Genomic DNA, 23663 nt, shown 5'->3' on the forward strand with positions numbered 1-23663 from the left:
CTTTTTTATGCATATATTTGGCTTCTTTAGTTTCTTGTTTTATAAAAACAAAATTATATCTGATAAATTAAATATTTTTTATTTCTTGTTTTATATTTGGCTTTCTTAGTTTTTTTGTTTAAATAATCAATTTTATACATTTCCAAGGGAGAATAGAAAAAAAAAAATCAAGATTCCATCAAGATCTTTACCAATTGGCTAGTTGATATCTTCAATAACATCAACACCATCGAATTCCTGTATCTTAGTGATGATTGCTGCAATTCCATGTCAGAATATATCTGAGATTCACAAAAACAGCCTACTTCAAATAGTTGGAGGTCATAAATTTCCATAAAAATTTTCATATATGTCTGATCTCATGTTATATTCCTAGATTTAAATGACAGATTCTAGAGGAAAGGAAAAAAGAAGAAATACAATTTATACGTTGTTGACTCAACAGGCAGGTGGCCTTGGAATTCTGTCATGATCGATTGATCTTCTACTTGGCTCATGTCTATCAGACTCAGGTGAAGGACTGTACTGACTGAACTCCAACGGCGGTGGCTCGCTGTTGCTTCTGCCATTTCCAAGCTTCTTTCTTCCCTTGGCATGCACATTTGATCCATTCTCTCCATTCTCGCTGGAGTTCTTTTCTAAATGGTCACTCGCAATCTCTTTTGGAGCCTCATAGAGAGTCACAGCAGCTTCACTGCTCTGAAACAGGATGCCTTCCCAGTTCTCAGGCAGGTCTTGAAGGCTCTCAAGCGACTCGACTACTTGGTTCATTGTTGGCCTCCCTTTCGGGTTCTGGCTCAGGCATCGATATGCTAAACTAGCCACATCTGTTGCAACTCTGTTAGAATATTGCCCTTCCATTCTTGGATCCAAGATCTTTAGCAACTTCCGACCATTGATCAGGAGTGGTCGAGCCCACTCAACGAGGTTCTGGTGTCTGCTGGGCCTGCTCTTGTCCATTGCCCTTCTCCCTAAAAGCATCTCCAGCAATACAACTCCAAATCCGTAAACATCACTCCTTGCAGTTAAATGGCCTGGAATAAATGAAAGAAGTTATTAATTTAAGTTATACGCCCTAAAATAGAGGTAAAGTTGCTCAGACACATGGGTTTTCTTTAGAGAAAAGGAATAGAGAACCAGAAAGAGTCACCTACTGCAAGGCATCTAGAGAAATATACAAAACTACATGTAACCGCTACACATTTGAGACACTCGATAGAAAGTGGCTAGTAGTGCTTAATTATCTGCACTCCCTTTTGCATAAAGTTGGGATTGTGGTTTGAGAAGCTCACCAGTCATTATATACTCGGGAGCCGCATATCCATATGTACCAACGACCCGAGTGGAAACGTGAGTTTGGTCACCTGTAGGCCCCTCTTTTGCAAGGCCAAAGTCTGAGAGCTTTGCATTGTAATCCTGCAAAGTGAATCCAAGAATTAGACAATTGATGAGAAACAACTATGTTTTCATGATTTCTATATTTTCAGGTTATGAAAAACATATAAATGACCTTTCACAATATCGGCATGCTTCAAAAGGGTATCCTTAATATTATTATACGATGGAGTTCCTTAGTTACTTGTTTTCATTGATTCAGTAACCACTTTTGTTGCTCACATACTGGACATTTGCAATTTTCTTTTTCAAATAATAAGTATGCATATTTTTTTGAATGGAACAGACTCATTATTTAGAAATTGATGAGTTCACACTGAATGAAATCTTTTTTATGTAAGTAATTGTGCTCTTAACCATATAACAGATTTATCTAATTTTGCCAATGTAATGGCCATAAAATTTATGGACTACAAATATATATAGGAACTTAATAATCTGTAACTGAGTTGTGTTTGCTAAATATAATAATGATAATGCAGATAGCTCTAGGGAATTTAAATATCCAGTCCAATGGTGCAGGAAGAGATACAAACTTCATCCAGTAAGATATTTGATGTCTTGAAGTCACGGTAGATGATTGATCTTTCAGCTGCATGAAGAAAGGCTAGTCCTTTTGCAGCACCGAGGGCAATTTTCATTCGAGTAGACCATGGCATTGTAAGACAAACCCCTGCCAAGAAGGTAGAAATATTTCAGACACACACAATGAATATAGAAAGTTACCAAGTTGCAAAGTTGTTTTTAGTGTATTGTCTTATACTTAATCATTGTATATTTCAGAAACTTATGTTTATTATATGGGAAATTAGATAGGGGCAATTGTGCTCATAAGCAAAAGGCAACAACTCATCATGTACAATTCCCAATACTTACTAATTTTGCCCCTAGCTTACTACTTACCCACCGGTTTACTTGTCACTTAGTAACTAGGAAGGATAAAGGATTAATTATTATTAATTGTTAGCCACATATGAGGATAACAAGATAGATTTATGTTATTATTATAAAATATAAGATAAAATTTATTTGAATATATGAAAAAACTTGAGGATAGATGAGATCTTTTTCATAATTCTTTCATACATAAAGATATCTAGATGTTTAAGTAGGTTATTCCAGATTAGTGGTTCCAGGGGAAAGAGTCCATAAACAATTATAAACTACTAACATTGCTCTTAACAGAGCCCAGTGGCAGGAAGGAATGATATGATGAAGATAGTTAGTAGTTACAATTAATTGCTCTTGTTATACAAAGGCATAATAAACAAATCCATGCATATATACAAAAGGTACATATATCCCAGCAATATCTAGTTTCTAGTAATAAAGTCTTCCTTCTTCATAGTAGATTAAAAAATTATTTTTCTGTTGTCAAAAACGAAAAATGAAGTTATAATGGATAGATGGCCACAAATGACCATTTACTAAATTCCACAAACTCAGATATTAATATTTTTATACAATAACTAGTTAAGTATTGTAATGATATTCATGTCAGAGAAGTACTTACGTCGGAATAGGTGCTTGTCAAGGCTGCCAGAAGCCATATACTCATAAACTAGCAGCCTGTGATCACCTTCACAGCAGTAACCAATAAGTTTGACAAGATTGGGATGACTAAGTTGCCCCAGATAGTTTACTTCTGCCTGAAAAACCCAAAAAGTAACTCATTTAATTAGTATTCTAGATGGATCACAGAGGTATTGGAAAAGGAATCCATCTTTGGTAATCATATGGCTGTCCAAATTTCTATTATAGGGTTTTGTCACAGGTTCCTAAGCATCTTGGACTTCCAAATAAACTGATATATGGATATATCTTATAATAGAGGAGCTGACCAAGACAAAACTTGGTATTAGTTTACTACACATGTCATGTACTCCTGAATTTTAAGTTGAGATGGAGCCAAAGGGGGACCGACAACGATTTCTCTTGACAGTAATGCCTCTCTGGATTTCCATAAGATATCTAAATAAGGTAACATAAATTACATCTTGGAAGATACCGTGGTTACTTGAAGAAATTTCATATTCCCATACATCTTTAGATATCTGCTTTTAGGGATGAACATCCCTTTAAGCCTAAAGTCAAAGAAGAGCAAATATGTAATATATATTTCCCAAAGAACAATAAAAGTGTTTCCAACTTATACAATCAGTGATATTGCCATTAAATAACATAATCATGATCTGCAGAATGCAACCGTTTGTTGTGTAGGTGACTTCATTTTATATAAGTTGAGGGTGTTTACAGCATTAACTCAACTACATACAAGAGGATGAAATAGATAAGGCCTTAGGTGTAATCTCCACACCATTTTTCAGACAACTTGTTTTTCACTACAATTGCCAACTCATACATGGTGCAGTGAAGAAAATTTCATGCTGATAGAAAAAATATCACAAATTTGGCTTAGAAATATTGAAAAAGTACAAGGGAGAAATTACCAGCCACTCTTTGTCTCCCTGCAAGCCATCTGACTTTAGCTCTTTCACAGCAACTTGGATGGTTTCAGAACCTGGCCTGACACTCTCATCAATAACACCTTTATATACAACCCCAAAGCCACCCTCTCCAAGAACCTGATCTGGCCGGAAATTCTTGGTAGCAGCTCTCAATTCACTATACGTGAATATATTGACATTTCCATATCCAGATATCAGCCGCAGATCATCCACATCCTTCGGAGGGGCTAATGCACTTATAACATTATTTTGAGATGTATCATTATTCTCGTCAGGATACAGCGATGCAGTTGCTTTACCGATTTCAACTGGCAACATTGATGATAAATCAGGTACAAACATATAGTTGCTTTAACAACAACTCTCATTTAATATGGATACAAACTGGACTACCAACACATAATAGAGTTGCAAGACCATTTATTATTGATTTATAGTAAGGATATTTATATCCGTAACTTTGTTAATTTCAGCACCCATTCTTTAGATCTTATTGTTTGTTCTTCTTAGATTTTGAGCTATGATTACTCTGTCAGAAGAAATATGGATAGCTTATTATGATGGGCGAGCAGGGAAATATGTTTATTAGAAAATAATGAAAGAAAAGTAGTTAACAAGCCTATCTTCATCATAGCAAGTTTTTTTTCCCCCTCTAAAAAGTATAAACACAGCCCATGCAACGCAAAGATATATCTTTCTTTGTTTTAACATGGTTTTTCAATAACGCAAATGGGTTATGGTATAGATGGAGAGTTCTGTCAATTGATTGACTTGCGATATTGCTTACAATTTCTTCCAATTCGGCCACGTCGCTATGAGCAGGATTCTGACCAAAACATAATTGACAGATCTAAAATGTAGACCTCAAGTAAAGGTGGTGGGAATATTATTGGTTTTACTGAAAGGTCACAATTTCAAACCCAAGTTATGTCGATAAGAAACCTTTGTTCTGGCATCTCAAGATGCATTCAGAGAACATCAAAATACAACCAAGAAACCACCACGATAATAACCACAGCAAAAAATGCATAGTCATTTTTAGTCAAAGCAAAGTCTCTCCCTTGACGTGTTCCTAAAAAGACATTATTCCCATGCATTATGGCATTCTGGAGGTACGAAATTCTCACAGGATCCTTAGGAAGCATAACAGGTCCATATTTTTGGTCCCCCTCAAGCCCATGAAAACTATTACCCTAAGATGTAGCAAATCATAGGTATCCTGATGCACGAGCTTGATATCCACATTCCTAAGAACGCTGTCCAGTAAATGCACACAATTCTTATAACCTTCATAAAAGAAAGTATGGAAGTACCACAAACGTAAACAAATATTTGGTTAGACTATCACATTGCACTTGGGATATGCAAATCCCTAAAACAAAATTTTACAGCAAGATGCAGAAATTGATGCAAAATTTTGCCTCGAATCCTAACATAGATACACCTGCAGCTGATAGAACAGTGAAGAGACAAATGCCCTCTTCTACACAACCAAGGAAATGCAACCTGAATCAAGACCAACTAGTGATACTCTTGCACGACCATACCTCATCCCACGTCAAGATGCTAAGACGCTTTCACTTCTGACTTTTTTCCCCAAAATCTGAGTTTGACCTATTCAGACACCTGGTGAACCTAAAGATCCACTAATCGGGACAATGCGATCAACCACAGTGCTTCATTCCACATGGGACGAGCTAAAATTCCACCAAGCAGCATAAAGTTGCAATCTTGAACGAAAACCATTCAGCTCAATCTAAACCCAAACAAACAAATCTCGCTAGAAACACTCAAAATCGTCGGTCAACGAGAAAGCCCTCGCAGCTCCTTCCTCCACTACGGTTAAAGATCCAGCATCTAGGGGATGTAAGAAAGAAGAAGAGAAGAAGCTTACTTTGCTCCTCCAAAGACATGCAAGCCCCCATCGCTGTCGGATCAGGTCCGAAGCGTCTCAAGAGTTCATCGACGCCGATCTCCCGCGGTCCGCCGGCGAAAAGATCGGATCCGCGTCGGCGAGCTCGGGATCGAGGAATTGCCGGATCAAGAATGAGATCTTAAGAAGCTTCAAAGAAAGAAAAATGAGATCCTCCTATGGAAGAAAGAAAAAGGGGACATTTTTCCTTGATTCTTCTTATCATTAATTATAATTCGAGTTCTGGTGTTCATAGTGGTTTATCGGAAGGTATAAATAGTCGCCCGAATCGGGTAAAAGCTTATTTACCGGCGGATTCCGTTTACGACAATGCCCTCGTGATAATGCCAATATTACGATAGGGCCATCCTATAAATCACTGTGGCTCTAACTATTATTGATGGTTAACTTAGAAAGCATAAATCACATTAAATATCCTGGAAAATCTCATTATGAGTAAACGAAGAATATTAAGGATACTGCAATGGCATATTCACTTTCATTAAGGGTCAGAATCCAATGCATCAAATAATATAGCTTGAGCTTTAGGTAATGAATGCTTTCCTTCATCTGAGCTTCTGATAGAACTCTGAGTAATACCACAATGAATCCAGAAAACTTAGTTTACTCACCTTCTGGTTTCAGCTTTTAAGACAAACTTGAGACCCTCATATTTGTTTATCCATTTGATCATCTCAAATACTTCCTTCTTTTTAATCAAGAAATAGTTTCCCTTTATTGATCAAGATTCAGTTTACTGTCTCTTGTCAAATGTATCTCCTAATCATCAGAGAAATGCTACAATAAAACAAGGGAAACAGTAGTTGAATACATGCAGCTTAACAAAGCTTCTCGTATTGGCACTGCAGCTATCTATGCATTGATCTCACCATATCGTATGTATATGTATATATATATATATGTTTGTGATTGACTAATATTGTACTCGAAGGGTCTTTTGGGGAGATAGGGTTCACTAAAGAAATGATGGGTTGTAGACACGTCCATTGCTTCTGGCGCTTGAGATGTGCATATGAAGACATGACTACAAAGGCTTATTATACGTGCACTGGGAAAAGCTTTGACACGCACACCCACCCAAATGCAAGGGAAAGGGAGGGGGGGGAAGATGACGACAGGCTTTGTCCGACTTCCATGGATTCAACGCTTGCAAACTGTAGCCGAGACTTGTGAATGGATCATGAGCTCATGGGAAGGTCGGCCATGGTGGTGAGTGGGGTCGTCGCGAAGCTTCCTAATGCTTCTCGGTCGTCAGCGTTGTTTCCAGGTGAGGTTGGTGAGAGCTCGACAGCAGCGGAGGGAGACGGCGAAGACCTCACCGGCCCATGCAGTGCACGACTGCTTCGATTCCCTTATCATCAATGGAGATGTGTCATGTCTTGTATGCATCTGTCTTCCTCCTCTAATTATTTCTTGCTTGCTCGTTTAAGGCAGTCTTAAAACTTTGTATCCATTTGTTGAACACTTTTGCAGTTTTCTAAATCAATCTCGTATGTACATATAATTCAGAAGAACATACGAGTGCATACAATAACTCATTCATAGTATACATTCAAGAGTTCAAATTAAAGGGAACTAACTAAATAGGGTCAATATTCATTGAGATAAACATCAATATACTATTGAAAGACTCAGTATTTAAGTTGTGAGAATCTTTTTAATCTTAATAGTTGAACTATTCTCTAAACTCTCTCTATTTTCATTTGGATTGGCAAAAGGCATTCGTGTTGATCTCTACTTCATACTTGGAGATAGAGATGACAATGGATTAAACTTGTTCTTGTGACATCAATTCTATCTTACCTACTTGTCGATTTCAACTTACAAAATGCAATGCGGAAGATGCAGCGGTCAAAGCTTTGATGAGCGACATGCAATAACACGTAAACGCGTTGGGACCGATCGTCTTCTTCCCATCTCCTCTCTCCTTCAACCTGTCTTTTCTCAGTCCATTTCACAAGTCTTCAACCACAAACCTGTGTCTGAAACCAAAGCCGACTTGGTCGTCTCCCTCACTGCTCCACATAGCTTCACCGAGGACCATTTCAGCTGCCGCGTTTGGCTTCTTCTAGAAATCATTAGCTGTAGCCCATTGGTGGCGAGCTTCTATCGGAGGGACCAAGCTGACTTCTGCACACAAAAACGAAGAACAAGAGAAGGCAAATGAAAGCTGTACTAGCATAGTTCCGAAGAAGATGACCTGCTGATGCGAGCAACACCTCCACACATCCCAATCCAATTCCACGGAAAAGTTTGATGTGAAAGGAGAATCAAGTAAACGTAGTTGTCTCAGAGTCTATCGTGATTACCACAGGTGGTTGTCTCAAAGGAAAATTTGTATGTGGAATGACAATTATAACTTATGCATGTATAAGATGCGTAATTAATATATAGGTTATATAGCTTATGATTTATAGTACATATTATTAATGTAAGCATCTATTTGATTATGTATTTTATATTGTAAATAAACAAACGTATATATATATATATATATATATATATATATATATATGTATATATAACTTAAATAAAAAAGTAAAATGAGTTCCAAAGGGAAAATTTTTTATTCCTTTGAAAAATTAATAAGTAGAATCTCATATTGAAACTAAGTCAACAAAAGAATAAATGCACATATTGGATTCCTTTGTGCATGAAAAACTCTGATCTTCTCAAAATAATTGAAGGGAACATAAATATAATAGTTCAATAAGCATTTTTGTTTTAGCACAAGTTTCATATCGAAGATCCGTGATAGAATGCGGATCAAACATCCGGATCCAATAAGCTTATCGAATTTAGAACAAAAATTTATCTTGATATTTTAAATCGGATTCGGGTGTGTCAAGTCATATTGGCGTCCAATTAACGCATCAAAAAATGGACCCGGATTTTCTACCTTTCTGGGCTCCACCTGTTTCGTTCACTACGAATCTAGTTGACGGTCGGGAACGAGTGCGGAGTGGATCCGCGCGCACCTTCTTGCGTGCGCCTGCTTCGTACGATCCATGAGTAACTGCGAGCCACCATCGTCGAGCTGCGTTTTAGAGATTTAGGGATTAGGGTTTCTGCGAGCCCAAGGGAGATGATCGAGAAGCCATGGCTTGGTGGGCTCTCCCCGCTCCCACCACCGTAGTCCCAACTCTCTCCCCTTCGATCGATCGCCCTCGCTCGTGGAATGTCGCCTTCGTCCTCTTTCTCGGTTCCAACTCTCCTTCTCCCTTCGTTTCCTCGGTTTCCACCTCCTCTGTCCGCAGCTGCGGGTTCCGGGCCACGCGAGTACGGTTTGCCGCTGCCGAAGACGGGTGGTGTCCGTCTTCGACGTCCGGCTTGCCGGCCGTCGATGAAGCACGGGAAGCCGTGGTCGAGATACTGCGGGAGTTCGGAGCCTCACAGGAGGACTCCGTTTATATCGCCGCCAATTCGCCGTGCTATGTAGAGATGCTCGTGGGGAACGTGCAAGAGCTGGATGAGCTCGGCCTGTGGGGTTCATGGAATAGCGAGATTGTGGAAGGGAACGTGGACATGAGTACCCTTAGTTTCAGGAAGAAGGTGTACTACATGGCCAAAAGTAAGGGAGATAAGGGCGTGCTTCCTTATCTGGATAGCATTGGCGTCAAACTCTCCTCTGCTTTGCTCATTGCTAGGTATTTGTCCTCGGAGAAGCTTCCTCAGCTGATTGATAAGGTAAGAGCTTCAAATTATGGTAGATGGATGATATAATATGCGAAAAATATATGGTTTTGCGTTAACATCTATCTCATTTGTTTGATGAATTTAGTTGTTAAATGCAAATTAAAATTTGTCAATCATTGTTCTGACGTTTAATGTGCATCATCTTCTACTGTTCTTCCTGTAATTCCTGAGTCTCACCATCTGATATCATCATATTTTTCTTGGTACTGTTTATAGTATCTCATTCTCTTCCTTGAACTTGCTTCTATAGTATAGCTTGTCTTTCGTTACTAAATTTCTCAAGCAAGAATAAGAAAAAACTGGTTTTTCTTTTCTTACTTCTTTTGATGCTTAATGATCAACAATTCTAGAATGGCCTAAAGGTCACGATATCAAATAGTTGGGACAATTTCTCCTGCTTTTATTGCTCTGGAGCCAAGTATTATTAGTAGTGAAAATAATGCATATTTGGGATCATCAATTATTCCATCGTCTGGTCTCAGGGAGCGTCATGTTATATGGGACATAATATTACTATCCATGAATTCCATAGGGGGAGTCATGAACTGGAAGAAAGTGAATTCATGACTTTCATCGCCTGGTTGCCATTTCGACTGTTTCAACTATGTTTCGGACAACGTAGTTGTCACCTTGTTCAACATATGTTGTTACTGCTATTTTATCATTCCATTTCCAATGTAACTGTTGTTTCCCGTGATTTGTATTACCGTTTTCTTTATCTCACCTCACTTTCACTTCCTACTTTTAAGCAAACACATTCTTTTGCTAGTAGCAATTTGATTACACCATTATTTCTCTAATGTTTATGAATTTAACCACACACATCCTTTTTGTGGATTTGCTTGTAGGTCAATTTTGTGAGTGGAATTTTGTTTCCAAGCAGTATTAATAAGGCACTTATCGGAAGAAATGCTAGACGAATGATGATGCACCTATCGATTCCTGCGGATGAGGATGTTCAGAGCACTTTGTCCTTTTTTGAAAAAGTGTGTAATATTAAATGTTACCTTTTTACTTATCTGGGTTGTAGCATTGTACATCTTTGTTGTATTGAATGCTTTATAGCATTTGTGACAAATATTTCATGCAGATGGAGGCAAGACACGGAGGTCTAAGTATGTTAGGTCACAAAGATGCCTCATTTCCCTATCTGGTCGAATCATTTCCAAAGCTTCTTTTGTGCTCTGTAGAAAACCATTTTAGACCGTTGGTTGGCTTTCTTGAAATTCTTGGTGTTCCTGAAGCAGGCATTGCAACTATACTATTGTCATTCCCCCCTATCATTTTCTGTGATATTGAGAAAGAAATCAAGCCAAAACTGTGTGCATTTAGCAAAGGTAACCTAACGAATGTATCAAAAGATATGTCCTTTAGTGTTAATAGATATTTATTTCAGTTTACTTGTCAGTAGTTGACTGGATAATCATTCTGTTGAAGGATAACCAGGGAATACTATCGTGCTTTGGAAGTTTGTATTTTGTTGGATAATTTTTTTTATTGAAGCTTGGGAAACATGCTTTTGTCACAGTATTGCCAGTTTTAATTATGCAACCACTCGCATGCATTTGGGTTTGGTCATCATGCATCATTCTATTTTGATTCGTGCATGCCTTGAAATCTTAAATTAAGCTGGAATAGATATTTTGTTACTAGTGGAGTCTACTTACTACTTATAATTAAATTGTGTTTAAATTGTTCTAGGTATTTGTGAAAAGCATTTGTAAATTTACAACTCAAATCAGCGGATGCTTCATAAGCCTTTAGTAGTAGGTGCCTGAACCTTTATAGTATTATAGAGATTAGAATCTTAAGTTGTAGGTTTATTTGCAATTATTCTAATATTATGTATAATGATATTATATAATTTTAGGAAACTGAACTTTCACTAAGATTTCTTCCTCATCAGCATACTTGAACAACTGAGTTTTGTAGTAAGATTCTGTCATGGAGTCTTTAAAACCATTTTCATGTCTCATTGTTCTAGGCAGGTTTGGAAGAAAAAGATATTGCAAAGATGCTGATGAAATATCCATGGATTCTTTCAACCAGTATTCAGTGGAATTATGAGAAGATACTGGCTTTCTTCAATGAAAAGAAGGTAGAGCCCATCTATTCAAGTTACATCCATGTTTAAGTTGAATATAATATCATGTCAGAGTGGATTATTTTTGGATATTGCAAGACTTATATGCAATTGTTGGTCAAGAAAGCTAAGTTTCCATAAATCCTAGGCGCATATGCTAGATGCATTTTTTAGCAGTCGTTGCTTAGTCATGCATCATGACCTGCTCGCTGAAACTTGTTTGCAACTGATAAGTATTCAGATTTTTTGACATATTTTCATTACTTTAGATGAATACTGTACATATTTCAACACACACGATGCATCTTTTTTATTATAGCATTACTTATCTTGCAACACATTTTTGCTTCTATTATATGTATTTCAAGATTCCCCCATCTGTGCACTATTGTTATCCGCAATAACTACTATCACAATACACTAATAAGAACACCCAAAAGCTATAAACAGACATTTAAGTTTTTTCTGTTGCAACCAAATAGCATTTATGCATCTACTTCTTGGCCATTTTTAGTTAGTCAATTCTACTTCTTATGGTATATAACATTTGCAAAGTCATGCACCATATATTAAGTGGAATCTCCTACTCAAAGTTGCCACCTTGATTGATGAGGTTCATGTAACTTTCTGACCAACTTTATTATTCTTATTCATCTTTTGCAAATTCATGAATTTTGAAATATATTCATTGTATAGATGGTTTGTTGGTTCATATTCTTGGAGTGTTTATATATTTAACAAAACCTGATATCACTTTACTTCAGGTTCCAAAATCAAGTGTCGACCTCGCAATTAGGAGTTGGCCACATATATTGGGTTGTTCGGCTACAAAGATGAAGTCAATGGTGGAGCAATTTAATGAATTTGGTGTTAAGAAGAAGATGCTGGTTCCAGTTATTACCTCTAGCCCACAGCTCCTACTGAAGAAACCTAAAGAATTTCAAGAGGTATCAAATTGATTTTTTGTATAATTGCTAATTTTTTAAAAATATATGGTTTTCTGTTGCTTATCTATGAAGCATTAATATGGACACTGTACATCGGTTAATGTTAGTAGTTCTGTTGCATTGGCATTAATAACATAGCATATGCTGCATTAGCATTAATAATGTGGTTCTGTACATTGCTTATTGTGCTGCATTAGCATTAACAACGTACCAGATGCTTCAAAACATCAATTAAATTATATTAACTTACCTAAAATTTAGATTCATGCTTTAATTTGTGTTAGCTAATTAGTTTTCTCTCTTCTCTCTCTCTCCTCCTAGGTCGTATCATTTATGGAAGAAATTGGTTTTGATAGCAAAACCATTGGTAGGATTTTATGTCGCTGTCCAGAAATATTTGCTTCTAGTGTTGATAACACCTTGAGAAAGAAAGTCAATTTCCTTGCTGATTTTGGTGTCTCAAGAGACTGTCTTCTTCGGATTGTCAGAAAATATCCAGAAATGCTACTTTTGGATACTGATAACACTTTACTTCCCAGGTATAGCGACGAATACTTCCACCTATATGTGGGTTTTAACATGTTTATTCATTCTTTCATAACCATTTTTTGCTAGGTTGTTTTCCCTCCTCTTGGTGGTTTGCATAACACATTACCTACTTAAATAATGGTTTTGCATCCCAACGTGAAAGGCAAAATGAAAATCCTTTCAGCGGCTTGTTTACTTAAACATTCATCACACTCTGAGCAAGAATACATAGTTTGCTTGTCATTAGCGTGGATTTTGCCTGAAACATACCAGTTGTATAGGCATGCTCATAACACAGCCCAAACTTAAATAGCATTTTCATGTCAGCCAGAAATATGCCTGTCATTCAGTCTTACATGGTCTAGGCCAGAGCTTCCTGACGTTTATTTTTTTTGCTTCTGTGAATTATCAGCAAGGGAGGATGTCTTGTTTTTCTCAGGAAACATAGATTAATCACCTAAGTAATACTTCTCAGGAAACATAGACTAATCACCTAAGTAATATAGAATAATAACGTTTACATCTTTATTTTCACTTTGTGTGCACTTAATTCCACTCACACTGATAATTCTTTATGTACATCCCCAGTAACAATGCTATATAGCAGTTGGTGGGATATTTGCTCGTCTTGATTTCTGATGCATTGCAGGATGAGCTTTCTTATGAGGGTTGGGCTGTCTAAGAGGGAAGTATGCTCCATGATCTGTAGATTTTCTCCCATACTGGGCTATAGCATTGAAATGGTTCTGAAACCAAAGCTTGATTTCCTCTTAAGAACAATGAAGAAGCCACTCAAGGAAATTGTCGAATACCCAAGGTACTTCAGCTACTCACTGGACAAGAAGATAAAACCCAGATTCTGGGTGATTCAGAGTAGAAAACTCGAATGTAGTTTGAAGGACATGTTGTCTAAGAATGACGATGAGTTTGCACAAGAATATATGGGGATCGGAAGATTACTAGTGGTGCCCTCGGTTCCACCCAAAGATGGTTCATAGAAGAAAGATGTGAAACCATTTAGGAATCAATTCCAAAGTGCATGATTATTCTCATGTATATGACAAAGGCAAAGCTGGATCCGTACTGCTAGTTCCATGTGATATGACTATGAACATTAACAGCCACATCCAGTATTTCTATGGGTACAAGTCATCAAAAGGGGTGAACCTGTTCTCCACTATCAAAGCTAAGGCAACTTGATATATATCAACATCACAGTGTGTTATATGTTCACAGAGAGATTTGGTACTGTTCCAAATAAGATCTACCATGTCTGAAGAGTTGATGATGTGGAATCTGTGGGTTATGGCTTTATTTCTTGAGCCTTTTATGTTTTTCCCACATTTTGCATGTATCAACTGCAGATGTTTATAGCTTTGTGCTTATGAATGCAGAGTATTGATGTGAAATTCTATTTATTATTACGAAATAACTTCTCACCCATATATCCCTCTATGCTCGAAAATTTTCATATATATGATTGTAAATTTAAGGTTAGCATATATATATATATGTATAATATTTGCTTGAAAAATAATTATGCTTTTTTCTGTGTCATTATTCTTTAAAGTTATTTTAGATAATGCTTGCTTTAAACTTGATGATGTCTTATTTTGTGTCGCTTTTCTTTTGAGTTCCTTTAGGATTGTGTTTGCGGTTAACGCACTAATGTTTTATTTTGTGCCATTATTCATTAAGTTCCTTCAAGCTAATGCTTGCTTTAAACATGATGATGCCTTAGTTTAAGTTCCTTCAAGCTAATGCTTGCTTTAAACATGATGATGCCTTAGTTTAAGTTCCTTCAAGCTAATGCTTGCTTTAAACATGATGATGCCTTAGTTTGTGCTACTATGTTTTAAAGTTCCTTTAGATCCTTTCGTTCTGCACTAAATATTATAGAAAGATATGTCCTTTAGTGGTTTAGATATTTTCTATAATATTTTGTATTTGTCTCAAGGTTTACAATTTTGTATATTGGCACTATACCAGACGAGGTTATGATTGGTGTTATATTGTTCGTTATTGGTTGTGTATTGGCACTATACCAGATGAGGTTACGGATTATAGAGTATATATTGTACTGTCTTATATTATCAAGTGGGGTACCCATCATATACTAACTATTAGTGATCTTATTGCTGACATATTATCTGTTAGTGATCTTGTTTGTCTGTCAGTTTATAGGTTGGTTTAAAACGTTGATCAGTATGACAAACCTTAATGTATACATAATATCTTTTACTTGAAATTGTTAGATGTTTGTATGTTATTCCTGTCATGTGTGGAACCCCTTCTTTGCAATGGTAAGTGAGAAATTATTTTTCAACTAGATAGAAGTAAGTGTGAAGAAATTATAATTTGATGGAGAATAAAATATTATCGCGTTTGTTCTGTCTTCCACCCTATTCCCTCCACATCTCCATTAATGTCTTTTCTTTAGTTGGTAGCATGACACTAACTTTATTTGGATTTGAATATAAAAGACACTCTTGTGTTGTTCGTCCAGCTAATAAAAGTATTTTTCTTTTAGAAAAAAAAAAGAAGAAGAGTTAATGCAGGTATAACTTTGCAACTACCCTACTCACCACCCTTGCCTTGGCTGCCACAAGACTTTGGGAGAGAGCTACTCTACTCCCACTCTGATCAAAGATGGCCGTTGTTCTTGATGCCTTCATCTCCGGGCTGCTCGGTACGTTGAAGGACATGGCTAAAGAGAAGTTGGACTTGCTGTTGGGCGTCCCCGGGGAGATCCAAAAGCTCCGACGCTCTCTCCGCAACATCCACTCTGTCCTTCGCGACGCCGAGAAGCAGCGGATCGAGAACGAGGGCGTCAACGACTGGCTGATGGACCTCAAGGACTTCATGTACGACGCCGACGACCTCCTCGACGAGTGCCGGATGGAGGCCCAGAAGTGGACTCCTCGTGAGTCCGATCCGAAGCCGTCCACCTCGTGCGGATTTCCCTTCTTTGCTTGCTTTCGCGAGGTCAAGTTCAGACATGAGGTGGGCGTCAAAATCAAGGATCTCAACGATCGGCTGGAAGAGATCTCGGCCGGAAGGTCCAAGCTGCAACTCCATGTGTCTGCGGCCGAACCAAGGGTGGTTCCTCGAGTTAGTCGCATAACTTCCCCCGTGATGGAGTCTGACATGGTTGGCCAGCGACTGGAGGAGGACTCCAAGGCACTGGTGGAGCAGCTGACAAAGCAAGATCCGAGTAAGAACGTGGTGGTGCTGGCAATTGTGGGGATCGGTGGCATCGGAAAGACCACCTTCTCTCAGAAGGTGTTCAATGATGGTAAAATCAAAGCCAGCTTCCGCACCACCATCTGGGTGTGCGTGTCCCAAGAGTTCAGCGAGACGGATCTCCTCGGAAACATCATCGAAGGTGCTGGTGGAAAATATAATAGAGAACAGAGCAGGAGTCTGCTGGAGCCCTTGGTGGAGGGTCTCCTGAGAGGGAACAAGTTCTTGCTGGTGTTGGATGATGTTTGGGATGCTCGGATCTGGGACGACTTGCTCCGCAATCCTTTGCAGGGAGGAGCAGCAGGCAGCAGGGTGCTGGTGACAACCAGAAACGCAGGGATCGCGAGGCAAATGAAGGCGGCCCACGTCCACGAGATGAAGCTGCTGCCTCCGGAGGATGGCTGGTCCCTCCTGTGCAAGAAGGCGACGATGAATGCAGAGGAGGAAAGGGATGCCCGAGATCTAAAGGACACAGGCATGAAGATTGTTGAGAAATGCGGAGGGCTTCCCCTGGCCATCAAGACCATCGGAGGGGTCCTCCGCGACAGAGGACTCAACAGAAGTGCGTGGGAGGAAGTTCTCCGCAGCGCCGCATGGTCACGGACCGGGCTTCCCGAAGGTGTGCACCGAGCACTGAATCTGAGCTACCAAGACTTGCCGTCCCATCTGAAGCAATGCTTTCTCTACTGTGCCTTGTTCAAAGAAGACTATGTGTTTGCCAGGTCTGACATCATCAAATTATGGATAGCCGAAGGGTTTGTCGAAGCACGAGGAGATGTCAGCTTGGAGGAAACTGGGGAGCAATATTACAGTCAGCTGCTTCATAGGAGCCTTCTACAATCGCAACCTTTCGGTCTGGAATACAAGAATTATTCAAAGATGCATGACCTGCTGCGATCGCTCGGTCATTTCCTCTCGAGAGAAGAGAGCTTGTTCATTAGTGACGTGCAAAACGAGTGGAGAAGTGGTGCCGCCCTGATGAAGCTACGTCGGCTGTCGATTCGGCTCGCTGTAACCACGGACATCCAGCATATCGTCAATTTGACCAAGCGACATGAGTCAGTGAGGACATTGTTAGTGGAGGGATCACGCGGCATTGTGGGGGATGTAGATGATTCCTTGAAGAACCTTGTGCGACTTCGAGTCCTGCACATTAAGTACACAAATATCGAGAGCATATCACACTATATCGGAAATTTGAGACACTTGAGATACTTGGATGTGTCTCGTAGCCATATAACGGAGCTTCCAGAAAGCATATGCAATCTGACGAATTTGCAGTTTTTGATCCTCCAAGGATGTTTCAAGTTGAGACAGATCCCCCAGGGTATAGATAGGCTGGTCAATCTAAGGACACTCGATTGTAAAGAAACACGCTTGGAGAGCTTACCATGTGGAATAGGAAGGTTGAAGCACCTCAATGAACTCCAAGGATTCGTGGTGAACACGGCTACTGGTTCGTGCCCATTGGAAGAATTAGGCAGCCTCCAGGAGCTCAGATACCTCTCCATTCACAGGTTGGAGAGGGCGTGGCTGGAAGCTGAACCGGGAAGGGATACGAGCGTATTAAAAGGTAACCATAAACTGAAGAATCTACATTTACATTGCTCATCCACACCGACATCCGATGGTCACACTGAGGAACAGATCGAAAGAATCGAGAAGGTGTTGGATGTGGCACTTCATCCACCATCGTCTGTTGTTTCGCTCACGTTAGACAATTTCTTCGGCCTCCGGTACCCCAGCTGGATGGCGTCTGCAAGCATCAGTTCGCTTCTTCCAAACATAAGCCGCTTGGAACTAATTCACTGCGTTCAGTGGCCACTGCTTCCACCGCTAGGGAAGCTCCCCAGTTTGGAGTTTCTTAAAATAGGAGGTGCACGTGCAGTGACCACCATCGGACCGGAATTTTTTGGGTGTGAAGCTGCTGCTACTGGTCATGAACGGGAACGGAATTCAAAGCGCCCTTCTTCTTCTTCTTCTTCTTCTTCTTCACCTTCTCCTCTGTTGTTTCCGAGTCTAAGGCAGCTGCAACTCTGGAATATGACTAACTTGGAAGTGTGGGATTGGGTAGCGGAAGGTTTTGCTATGCGTCGCCTAGACAAATTGGTCCTCCATAATTGCCCCAAGTTGAAGTCTCTACCGGAAGGCCTGATCCGACAGGCAACCTGCTTAACCACATTGAATCTGTGGGATGTGTGTGCTCTCAAGTCCATCAGAGGTTTCCCTACTGTGAAACAACTGAGGATAAGTGGTGAATCAGATCTGGAGATTGTTGCTGATCTCCCTGCACTGGAGGTCTTGGAGTTGGGCCCGTTTGGGCGTCTCAACAATCATTTACCAGAGTGGTTGGCGCAACAATCATTCACTGCGCTCCAGAGACTGGACGTAAGTGGAACCACCCAACAACTCGTCAGATGCCTCCAAAATGGCGCAGACTGGCCCATGATCGAACGCTTTCCAATTTTTTCCATCAGAGATGGCCGAGGCAATTATATAAACTACATCAAGCATTCCTGCACCTTCGACACAAACCTAGTCGATGATGATGCTGTTTTTGCTGCTGTTGCTGCTGCCGAAGAAGAAGAAAAAAGAAGAAGACATCAATGATCTTTGAGGTAACTTACCTTTCATGCTCACGTCTCGACCATCTAACGTCTTCTTTTGGTTTTGGAGTGGCAATTCACAGTCATCTTTCGCTGCTTATGGCAGGGAGATCGACATCATTCACGATGTAATTGGCAGTCATGTCTAATATGATCATTGCAAGTGGAGCTGACCATTGTCTGTCTGTTTCCTCGACTTCCCTCACCTTCTTATACCTGTAGCTCTTTTTTTTATGGTGATTAATTCAATGCTGTGTATGTTGGCAGTGAAATGTCTTGATCAGAGTATTTGTAGCATGTCATTGGTTTTGGAATGTTAGATCGGAAAAAAGATTATCAGAACGAATCAGGATTATTTATATATATATATATATATATATATATAGTTTTATAATTATTTATGAGATTTTGAATGATCAAAATGCGGCTACCAGATATCAAAATGACTCTTATCAGTAATAGCACTGCACATGGGAGTCTAACATAGCTTTCCATTTAATATTTGTGAGGATTTCATACATTAAACTATCTCAAAAAAATTAAAAAGGTGTAAACATTTCTGTGAATCACCAATATGCGAAGAGACCGTGACTTGCCATCTATCTCAAACCATGCCTTTTGTTTTGTGGCTTGTTCAGTGATATGCCTCGTTCAATTAAACTTATAAATGTCAATCTCTCTCTCTCTAGGTTGGATTATAAAGTTGTGATATCCAATTAGAACTCTAGCCCTTTATCGTCATATAGTATTTTTTTGCTTCCATAAAATTCTAGCAAGCAATGGCAAGATACCATTCGAGCTCAACCATCTTTTCTTTGTAGCTTCTATAATGCTTAGATTGTTTTTCAGATAATATCTTTTTTTATATAAGAGAAAGCTCATTCCATCGTAACACCATTATAGATGTCACGATTCAATACATGGAGAATTTTAATAAATAGTTTCCCTTTATTGATCAAGATTCAGTTTACTATCTCTTGTCAAATGTATCTCCTAATCATCTGAGAAATGCTACAACAAAACAAGGGAAACAGTAGTTGAATACATGCAGCTATATATGCATTGTTCTCACCATATTGTATGTATATGCATATATATATATATATGTTTGTGATTGACTAATATTGTACTTGAAGGGTCTTTTGGGGAGATAGGGTTCATAGAGCTTTAGATTTACACATGAAGACTTGACTGCAAAGGCTTATACGCGCACTGGGAAAAGCTTTGACATGCACACCCACCCAAATGCAAGGGAAAGGGACGGGTGGGGGGTGGGGGGAGGGGGGGAAGATGACGACAGGATTTGTCCGACTTCCATGGATTCAACGCGTGCAAACTGTGGCTGAGGCTTGTGAATGGCTCATGAGCTCATGGGAAGGTCGGCCATGGTGGTGAGTGGCGTCGTCGTGAAGCTTCCTAATGCTTCTCGGTCGTGAGCGTTGTTTCCATGTGAGGTTGTTTAGATCTCGACAGCAGCGGAGGGAGACGGCGAAGACCACACCAGCCCATGCAGTGCACGACTGCTTCGATTCCCTTATCATCAATGGAGATATGTCATGTCTTGCATGCATCTGTCTTCCTCCTCTAATTATTTCTTGCTTGCTCGTTTAAGGCAGCCTTAAAACTTTGTATCCATTTGTTGAACACTTTTGCAGTAGAATTCCTTTCTCATTCGTTCACAGTTTTCTAAATCAATCTCGTATGTACATATAATTCAGAAGAACATACGAGTGCATACAACCACTCATTCATAGTATACATTCAAGAGTTCAAATTAAAGGGAACTAACTAAATAGGGTCAATATTCATTGAGATAAACATTAATATACTATAAAAAGACTAAGTATTTAAGTTGTGAGAGCCTTTTTAATCCTTAATAGTTGAACTATTCTCTAAACTCTCTCTATTTTAATTTGGATTGGCAAAAGGCATTCGTGTTGATCTCTACTTCATACTTGGAGATAGAGATGACAATGGATTAACCTTGTTCTTGTGACATCAATTCTATCTTACCTACTTGTCGATTTCAACTTACAAAATGCATTGCGGAAGATGCAGCGGTCAAAGGTTTGATGAGCGACATGCAATAACACGTAAACGCGTTGGGACCGATCGTCTTCTTCCCATCTCCTCTCTCCTTCAACCTGTCTTTTCTCAGTCCATTTCACAAGTCTTCAACCACAAACCTGTGTCTGAAACCAAAGCCGACTTGGTCGTCTCCCTTACTGCTCCACATAACTTCACCGAGGTGGCTTCTTCTAGAAATCATTAGCTGTAGCCCATTGGTGGCGAGCTTCTATCGGAGGGACCAAGCTGACTTCTGCGCACATAAAAACGAAGAACAAGAGAAGGCAAATGAAAGCTGTCACGGTACCGTAACTTTTTAAGTCATGAACTTGGGGTCGACGCGGCTGGTTTAGGGGTCCGAATGGCTGGGATCAGGCGTAGCTCCTCCCGAGATCTTGTGGCGGTCGATTGCGGGGGATTTGGCTGGACAGTGCCGCGACGCCGTATAGGGTCAGCTTCGGTCGAGTACCTACACACAGGTCGGGTCGGCGGTTCGGTCCGACCCCTCCGACGATTAAGTCAGTGATTCGGAGAGGAGTTTTTGGATGGAGCAACCTCCTGTTCGTGTAGAACTCCGGGGTATTTATAGATGAGTTTGATGTTACCTGATGTGCCCGCTTGCAGGGGCAGGACCATACCTCGCGTGACGTCTGACATTGTCACTGGGGTTGCGTGAGGAACCGGGCTGCTGCAGGGTATGGGCGAGCCTCGGTCGATGTGCCCTCGTGCCTCGACCGAGCGCTCGGGGTCAGAGCTGAGGTTGTTGGCTGAGAGTTGGTGACGCTGGCGCACGTCGAGTCGGCATTAATGCTTGCTTCCTCGGGCAGTGTGTCCACCTGGCGTGGCTGACGTGGCGCGTTGCCATTTTTGCCCTTATCAAAAGCTGTACGAGCATAGTTCCGAAGAAGATGACCTGCAGATGCGAGCAGCACCTCCACACATTCCAATCCAATTCAATTCCACATAATAGTTTGATGTGAAAGGAGAATCAAAGTAAACGTAGTTGTCTCATAGTCTATTGTGATTGTCACAAGTGGTAGTCTCATAGGAAAATTTGTATATGGAATGATAATTATAACTTAAGCACGTATAAGATACGTAATTAATATATTGGTTATAGATTATGACTTTAGTATATCAATATGTAGTATGAAAAAATATTACTAAGTTCTAATCACATAGGTAAAATTATATGTAGCATTATGCCTATAACTTAAACATGAATATAGATAATTAATATATATTTTATAGCTTATGATTTATAGTATATATTATTAATCTATTTGATTATATATGTTATATATATATATATGTTATATATATATATATATATATATATATATATATATATATATATATATATAACTTAAATAAAAAAAGTAAAATGAGTTCCAAAGGGTAAACTTTTTATTCCTTTGAAAAATTAACAATTAGAATCCATATTGAAACTAAGTCAGCAAAAGCATAAATGCACACATTGGATTCCTTTATGCATGAAAAACTCTGATCGAAAGGAAATCGTATAGCTAATTGATTGATCACTCATTCAAGAGCCAACGATTTTTTTAATCTTTATTCACACTGTATAGCACCCTTTCTTTCAGCCTGCCAAATCACAGGTCAAAGTTGCCTAAGGAAGAGTCTTCCTCTTCTTTCTTCTCCTCTTGTATTCTCACAGCCGCTCTCCCTATCCTCGTCTCTCCTGTTCTTTTCTTCCTTTTTTTCCGCAGCGTCACAATCACCTTTTGTATTTTAGTCCTTATTATTTCTGTATTCTCGAATAGGTCCTCAAATTACATTTAAGGTACTACCAAAGTAGCCCACCACGGAGCGTGGTTGGACTGTCTAGAAGAGAGTACGCTACTATATATTCTTCCAAATTGGCGCCTACTAGTGATCTTGTGTGGTTCATATCGTTGATCAGTAAATATCGCCGCCTGTACCGAAGACTTCCACCACGTCTCAATCATTCGCTCATCCTTTGTCAATCGCCTTCTTTCTATCGATTGATATCAAAGGCTATTTTATCCTGCAGCACGTTTTAGAATCGGTCAATGATTGTGCGATGGAAGATAGACTTCAATTTATTCACACTGTGTATAGCATCCTTTCTCTCAGCATGCCAAATGACCACTAGTCAAAGTGGCTTACGGAAGACAATAGAATATTATTGCACCGATAGAATATTACGGAAGACTCTTCTTCTTCTTCTCCTCCTCGTCACAATCACCTTTTGCATTTTAGCCCTTATTATTTCTGTATTCTCGAATAGGTTCTCAAATTACATTTAAGTTATTACAATAGTAACCGACGGAGCATGATTGCACCATGACTTGGTTCTTCTGCGCAATAACGAAGGAGATACTATGCTTTGTTCATGAGATCCTGCTGAGAGTTCAGTGGTGCTTTGACATCATAACAATTTTATTTTCTCCACATATTATATATTTTAAATAAACAATCTCTTACTCTGAATTTTGAAGGATGTTAAAGGTATTTTACATCTAATATTTATTATGGGTGATTGGAAGATATCACGTGCAACGAAATCATATAGCTAATTGAATGGTCATTCGTACTCTTGATCTTTAGAGGAATTTTGATCTTTTGGATTTGGATATTATTGTTTCCTATCGATTTCATTAATAAAGTTTTTTTTTTTTTTAGAAAAAAAAAAAGAGTTTATGCAGGCATAAA

At 39.2% G+C, this 23663-nt stretch overlaps 3 protein-coding genes across 5 annotated transcripts; 2 read left to right on the forward strand and 1 right to left on the reverse strand.

The window, feature by feature from the left end:
- Positions 1-302: 302 nt before the first annotated feature.
- Positions 303-6021, reverse strand: LOC135634329 (probable serine/threonine-protein kinase PBL17). Its single transcript, XM_065144739.1, has 6 exons — positions 5758-6021; positions 3846-4171; positions 2909-3044; positions 1932-2068; positions 1293-1416; positions 303-1034 (listed from the first exon to the last, which is right to left on the reverse strand). Exons 1-6 carry the CDS (start codon positions 5786-5788, stop codon positions 439-441), a joined length of 1350 nt encoding a protein of 449 aa, XP_065000811.1. The 5' UTR covers positions 5789-6021; the 3' UTR covers positions 303-438.
- A 2741-nt stretch (positions 6022-8762) lies between these two features.
- On the forward strand, positions 8763-14468 carry LOC135581084 (transcription termination factor MTERF2, chloroplastic-like). 3 transcript variants are annotated; one of them, XM_065143493.1, is made up of 7 exons: positions 8763-9483; positions 10341-10478; positions 10583-10829; positions 11481-11590; positions 12340-12522; positions 12844-13061; positions 13639-13775. In XM_065143493.1, exons 1-7 carry the CDS (start codon positions 8896-8898, stop codon positions 13652-13654), a joined length of 1500 nt encoding a protein of 499 aa, XP_064999565.1. In that variant the 5' UTR covers positions 8763-8895; the 3' UTR covers positions 13655-13775. The 3 variants fall into 3 exon arrangements, with proteins under 3 accessions (XP_064999565.1, XP_064999563.1, XP_064999564.1); XM_065143491.1 differs by having other exon boundaries at positions 8764-9483; positions 13700-14468; XM_065143492.1 differs by lacking the exon at positions 10583-10829 and having other exon boundaries at positions 8764-9483; positions 11477-11590; positions 13700-14468.
- Positions 14469-14606: 138 nt separating this feature from the next.
- On the forward strand, positions 14607-19084 carry LOC103975200 (putative disease resistance protein RGA1). Its single transcript, XM_065143485.1, has 2 exons — positions 14607-18911; positions 19006-19084. The coding sequence occupies exon 1, from the start codon at positions 15700-15702 to the stop codon at positions 18901-18903; it is 3204 nt and encodes a 1067-aa protein (XP_064999557.1). The 5' UTR covers positions 14607-15699; the 3' UTR covers positions 18904-18911; positions 19006-19084.
- Positions 19085-23663: the final 4579 nt, after the last annotated feature.

The sequence above is a fragment of the Musa acuminata genome, chromosome BXJ3-3, assembly GCF_036884655.1.
Source record: "Musa acuminata AAA Group cultivar baxijiao chromosome BXJ3-3, Cavendish_Baxijiao_AAA, whole genome shotgun sequence".
NCBI classification, from domain to species: Eukaryota; Viridiplantae; Streptophyta; class Magnoliopsida; order Zingiberales; family Musaceae; genus Musa; species Musa acuminata.

Coding starts and splice junctions, on each gene's coding strand:
- LOC135634329 (XM_065144739.1), bottom strand. CDS start 5,788: ATGGGGGCTTGCATGTCTTTGGAGGAGCAAA. Junction 3,045..3,845: donor AGGGAGACAAAGAGTGGCTG/GTAATTTCTCCC, acceptor TGGGTTTTTCAG/GCAGAAGTAAACTATCTGGG. Junction 1,417..1,931: donor CAAATATCTTACTGGATGAA/GTTTGTATCTCT, acceptor TTCACTTTGCAG/GATTACAATGCAAAGCTCTC.
- LOC103975200 (XM_065143485.1), top strand. CDS start 15,700: ATGGCCGTTGTTCTTGATGCCTTCATCTCCGGGCTGCTCGGTACGTTG.
- LOC135581084 (XM_065143491.1), top strand. CDS start 8,896: ATGGCTTGGTGGGCTCTCCCCGCTCCCACCACCGTAGTCCCAACTCTC. Junction 9,484..10,340: donor TTCCTCAGCTGATTGATAAG/GTAAGAGCTTCA, acceptor ATTTGCTTGTAG/GTCAATTTTGTGAGTGGAAT. Junction 10,830..11,480: donor ACTGTGTGCATTTAGCAAAG/GTAACCTAACGA, acceptor TGTTCTAGGCAG/GTTTGGAAGAAAAAGATATT.